This window comes from Heteronotia binoei, chromosome 8, assembly GCF_032191835.1.
Source record: "Heteronotia binoei isolate CCM8104 ecotype False Entrance Well chromosome 8, APGP_CSIRO_Hbin_v1, whole genome shotgun sequence".
NCBI classification, from domain to species: Eukaryota; Metazoa; Chordata; class Lepidosauria; order Squamata; family Gekkonidae; genus Heteronotia; species Heteronotia binoei.
Window position 1 is genome coordinate 125461170 of NC_083230.1, and position 5650 is coordinate 125466819.

The 5650-nt window shown below is 49.3% G+C and overlaps 1 protein-coding gene across 1 annotated transcript in view; it reads left to right on the forward strand.

Moving 5' to 3' along the window:
- The first annotated feature begins 811 nt into the window (after positions 1–811).
- Positions 812–5650, forward strand: part of ANKRD16 (ankyrin repeat domain 16) — a 46668-nt gene continuing 41829 nt past the window's right edge. The window contains exons 1-2 of the mRNA XM_060246016.1: positions 812–1152; positions 2704–2924. Of these exons, the coding sequence (XP_060101999.1) occupies positions 812–1152; positions 2704–2924 (562 nt within the window). The remainder of the gene's footprint in view (positions 1153–2703; positions 2925–5650) is intronic.

Here is a 5650-nt window from a genome sequence, read left to right on the forward strand (position 1 = left end):
AGGATCTGATTCAGTAGAAGGCAGCTTCATATGTTCATATATGTTGGGGAGGGACGGTGGCTCAGTGGTAGAGCATCTGCTTGGTAAGCAGAAGGTCCCAGGTTCAATCCCCGGCATCTCCAACTAAAAAGGGTCCAGGCACGTAGGTGTGAAAAACCTCAGTTTGAGATCCTGGAGAGCTGCTGCCAGTCTGAGTAGGCAAGAACATAAGAGAAGCCATGTTAGATCAGGCCAATGGCCCATCCAGTCCAACATTCTGTGTCACACAGCAGCCAAATACACACACACACACACACACACACACACACTGTGGCTAATAGCCACTGATGGACCTCTGCTCCATATTTTTATCTAACCCCCTCTTGAAGGTGGCTATGCTTGTGGCCGCCACCACCTCCTGTGGCAGTCTTCACATGTTAATCACCCTTTGGGTGAAGTTCAAGGCAAGACTGACTTTGATGGACCCAGGGTCTGATTCAGTAGAAGGCAGCTTCATATGTTCATATATGTTGGGGAGGGACGGTGGCTCAGTGGTAGAGCATCTGCTCGGTAAGCAGAAGGTCCCAGGTTCAATCCCCGGCATCTCCAACTAAAAAGGGTCCAGGCAAATAGGTGTGAAAAACCTCAGCTTGAGATCCTGGAGTCAGTCTGAGTAGACAAGACTGACTTTGATGGACCGAGGGTCTGATTCAGTAGAAGGCAGCTTCACACGTTCATATAGTTACAGAGTGTTTTTCCCACCTGGGGAACTGGCAGCCCTGCTATCCACTAATTCTGAATCTTAACACCCTTCTAGGAGCCCCCAAATGCTATGAAAGCGGACGGCGAAACCCCCAAACGGCTTCCCAAGTTGATTCAAGACGGAAAGCTTGCCCTTCTCAAAGAAGAGGTCACAAATGTCGCGGATCTGAGCGGGGAAGTGAAGCGGAAGCACTTTGGGCTGTCAGGGGACACGCTGCTCCACTACGCAGCCCGGCACGGCCGCCTCAGCGTTCTCCGGTACTTGGTAGAGACGTTGGAGATGGACGTCGAGCTGTTCAATAACGACTACAAGCGGCCTCTCCACGAAGCAGCCTCCATGGGCCACCGGGACTGTGTCTTGTACCTCTTGGAGAGAGGAGCAGCCGTGGATTGCTTGAAGAAAGCAGACTGGTAGGCTGGTTGGCTCTTTGCCGTCCTGCTCCTTAGATGGTTGCCAAATCTAAGAAATATCTGGGGACTTTGGGGGGTGGAGCCAGGAGACTTTGGGGCGGAGCTAGGAGATGTTGGGGGTGGAGCCTGGGGCAAGGTTGTGACAAGCATCATGGAGCTCCAAAGGGAGGTCTGGCCATCACATCTAAAGGGACCACACGTCTTTCAAACGCCTTCCCTCCATTGGGAATAATGAAGGATGGGGCACATAAGGACATAAGAGAAGCCATGTTTGGTTCAGGCCAATGGCCCATCCAGTCCAACACTCTGTGTCGCACAGTGGCCAAAAAACTCAGGTGCCATCAGGAGGTCCACCAGTGGGGGCAGGACACTAGGAGCCCTCGCATCGTAGCCCCCACCCAGCACCAAAAATACACAGCATCACTGCCCAAGACAGAGAGTTCCACCAATACACTGTAGCTAATAGCCACTGATGGACCTCTGCTCCAGATGTTTATCCAATCCCCTCTTGAAGCTTTCTATGCTTGTAGCTGCCACCCACCTCCTGAGTGACACAGAGTGTTGAACTGGATGGGGCATTGGTCTGATCCAACATGGCTTCTCTTATGTTCTTATGTGACACAGAGTGTTGGACTGGATGGACCATTGGCCTGATCCAACATGGCTTCTCTTATGTTCTTATGTGACACAGAATGTTGGACTGGATGGGCCCCTGGCCTGATCCAACATGGCTTCTCTTCTGTTCTTATGTGACACAGAGTGTTGGACTGGATGGGCCATCGGCCTGATCCAACATGGCTTCTTTTATGTTCTTATGTGACACAGAGTGTTGGGCTGGACGGGCCATCAGCCTGATCCAACAGGGCTTCTCTTATGTGACACAGAGTGTTGGACTGGATGGGCCATTGGCCTGATCCAACGTGGCTTCTCTTATGTTCTTCTGTGACACAGAGTGTTGGACTGGATGGGCCATTGGCCTGATCCAACATGGCTTCTCTTATGTTCTTATGTGACACAGAGTGTTGGGCTGGATGGGCCATTGGCCTGATCCAACATGGCTTCTCTTATGTTCTTATGTGACACAGAGTGTTGGACTGGATGGGCCATCGGCCTGATCCAACAGGGCTTCTCTTATGTTCTTATGTGACACAGAGTGTTGGGCTGGATGGGCCACTGGCCTGATCCGACATGGCTTCTCTTATGATCATATGTTCTTATATACTTTCACTATTTTCAGGAAATACCACCAACCTGCCTGTTTTGTGGTAAGTTTTACAGTTTAACGTGTGTGCTCCTTGGTTTTAGGCCACTGTGGAAGGCTCTTATAGCCGAAATGTATCTGGTCTGGTGGCTTGTTATGCGATATTCTGTTACGTAATCTGTGTCCAGTGGATGCGCAATTTCTATAGGTTGGATTTTAGTACTACTTGAAATCAGAGCTGGGAATCTGTCACAGGTCTGGTTACCCAGGCTCAGAAATCTGACATATTTTCTCTTTCTGGCACAAGTAACAGGATTGTGAATTGTGTTCTCCGCTGCTCCGAATTGTAGGACTCCCCTAATGATGGCCTGTACCCGGAGGAATTTGGACGTGATTCGAGATCTTGTGCAAAGTGGGGCAAACCCCCTGCTGAAAAACAAAGATGGGTGGAATTGCTTCCATATCGCCTGTCGCGAGGGAGATCCTCAAATCATCCAGTACTTGCTCGACATCTCTCCTGACATCTGGAACACGGAAAGCAAAATCAAAAGGACACCTCTGCACACGGCAGGTAGGGCTTGAATCCGGCCTTCAGAATGATGGGGTCCTAGGGTTGCCAAATCCAATTCAAGAAATATCTGGGGACTTTGGGGGTGGAGCCAGGAGACTTTGGGGGTGGAGCCAGGAGACATTAGGGGTAGAGCCAAGATCAAGGCTGTGACAAGCATAATTGAACTCCAAAGGGAGTTCTAGCCATCACATTTAAAGGGATGGCACACCTTTTCAATTCCTTCCTTCCATAGGAAATAATGGATAGGGACACCTTCTTTTGGGGCTCATAGAATTGGACCCCCTGGTCCAATCTTCTTGGAACTTGGAGGATATTTTGGGGAGAGGCACTAGATGCTATACTGAAAATTTGGTGCCTCTACCTCAAAAAGCAGCCCCCCCAGAGCCCCAGATACCCACGGATCAATTCTCCATGATTTTCTATGGGAATAAATCTCCATAGGGAATAATAAGAGTTCCCAGCAGATATTTCCCTCCCCTCCCCCTGCTTTCTGACGACCCTGAAGCGGGGGGAGGGCCTCCAAACCGGGGGATCCCCTGCCCCCACCTAGGGATTGGCAACCCTATGGGGTCCAGGCCTCATTTTGGGCAGGAGCTCACAGGAGCGGAGCTGAGTAACCTCTAAATTTTATTGTGCTCTTTCTTACTTCCCCCCCGCAAATGCTTGCTTCTGGGCTCCATCATTCTAAACCCCCTGTGAGAATTTTCCTGAACTCTTCAAATCTGACAAGCTTTCTAACATTTCCCCCCCCCCACAAAGAAATGGGAAATGGACCAAAACGTATAAAGCAGACGTCATGCCACTGCGGCCACGTAGAGGAAATTCAAAACGTAATTCAAAACGTTCGATGGGAGTCAGGTTTTAAGATGACAATTCTAATTCAAGGAGCATTCGAAGGTCGACGCTGAGCTGAGAGAATTTAGTGCACCTTCCGGTGATGTCGGGGTGTGTGTGGCATACGCAAATGAGCTGTGCTAATGAACTTCGGCACCTCTTTTTCTACAAAACGACCCTTGACGGGGGTCCCTTAGTAGGAAGTGAAAGACAGATATTCCGTGCGTGGATGGGGCCAGAAAATCTTGAGGACTTGTGGAGCTTCACAGCTCCTGTCTTCTCCACCATCCCCAATGACCTACCAGCGTACCAGTACTGGCTAGGGTTGCCAATCCCCAGGTGGGGGCAGGGGATCCCCCGGTTTGGAGGCCCTCCCCCCGCTTCAGGGTCATCAGAAAGCGGGGAGAGGGGAGGGAAATGTCTTCTGGGAACTCTATTATTCCCTATGGAGATTTATTCCCATAGAAAATCATGGAGAATTGATCCGCGGATATCTGGGGCTCTGGGGGGGGGGCTGTTTTTTGAGGTAGAGGCACCAAATTTTCAGTATAGCAGCTACTGCCTCTCCTCAAAATACCCTCCAAATTTCAAAAAGATTGGACCAGGGGGTCCAATTCTATGAGCCCCGAAAGAAGGTGCCCCTATCCTTCATTATTTCCTATGGAAGGAAGGAATTGAAAAGGTGTGCCGTCCCTTTAAATGTGATGGCCAGAACTCCCTTTGGAGTTCAATGATGCTTGTCACAGCCTTGATCTTGGCTCCACCCCCAAAGTCTCCTGGCTCCACCCCCAAGGCCCCAGATATTTTTTGAATTGGACTTGGCAACCCTAGTACAGGCGGAGTCCATATATCACAAGGAAACTCTGATTGTCTAAATTCAGGCCTCTCCACTCACTAATGTTTGGTAGAACTGCGAAGTCCTGGTGAGGGGTCCCTAAACTCCCACTGCTCCCAGGAGCACCAGTATAGAGGGAGAGGAAACAGCAGCATTGCGTGTGGCGCTGCATCACTTATGGTAGAAACCTGGATGTGACGTCAGATAGCTCTAGGAACCACCGGAAATTCTACGGTGTTACCATAGAGTTTCCAGTGAATCCTAGAGATACCCTATTTCACTTCCAGGCTTTTACCGGAAGAACTGTAGCACCGTAACCACTGTCACTGTCCCCCCTCCCCACCCATACCCCTCCTGTCACTTGCCCGGCACTCTGTAGTTTAGTTTCCAGAGATTCCATCATCATCATCATCATCATCATCATCATCATCATCATCATCATCATCATCATCATCATCATCAGTTTTATTTATATTCCGCCCTCCCCGCCGAAGCAGGCTCAGGGCGGCTAATAACATAGATCAATACATTAATTTTACAAGATATTTAAACAAAAACTAATTAACAATTTAAGATTTCACTGTCACTTCCGGTACTATAAGGAAGTGATGTCATCACGTGAGTAAGGGTAAGTTTTAATTTTAAAAAAATTATTTCATTTTTTCCCAAACAGGAATTCAGAGTACGATGCCGTAAAGTTCACCTTCCAAAGTGACCATTTTCTCCAGGGGAAATGGATCTCCGTCCTCTTAGAATCATAGGGCTGGAAGGGACCTCCAGGGTCATCTAGTCCAGCCCCCTGCACAATGCAGGAAACTCACAAACACCTCCCCCTAAATTCACAGGAACCTCATTGCTGTCAGGTGGCCATCTAGCCTCTGTTGAAAAACCTCCAAGGAAGGAGAGCCCACCACCTCCCGAGGAAGCCTGTTCCACTGAGGAACCGCTCTAACAGTCAGGAATTCTTCCTAATAGAATCCTAATAAAGTTGGATGGAACCTCCAGGGCCATCTAGTCCAACCTCCCGCACAATGCAAGAAACTCACAAATACCTCCC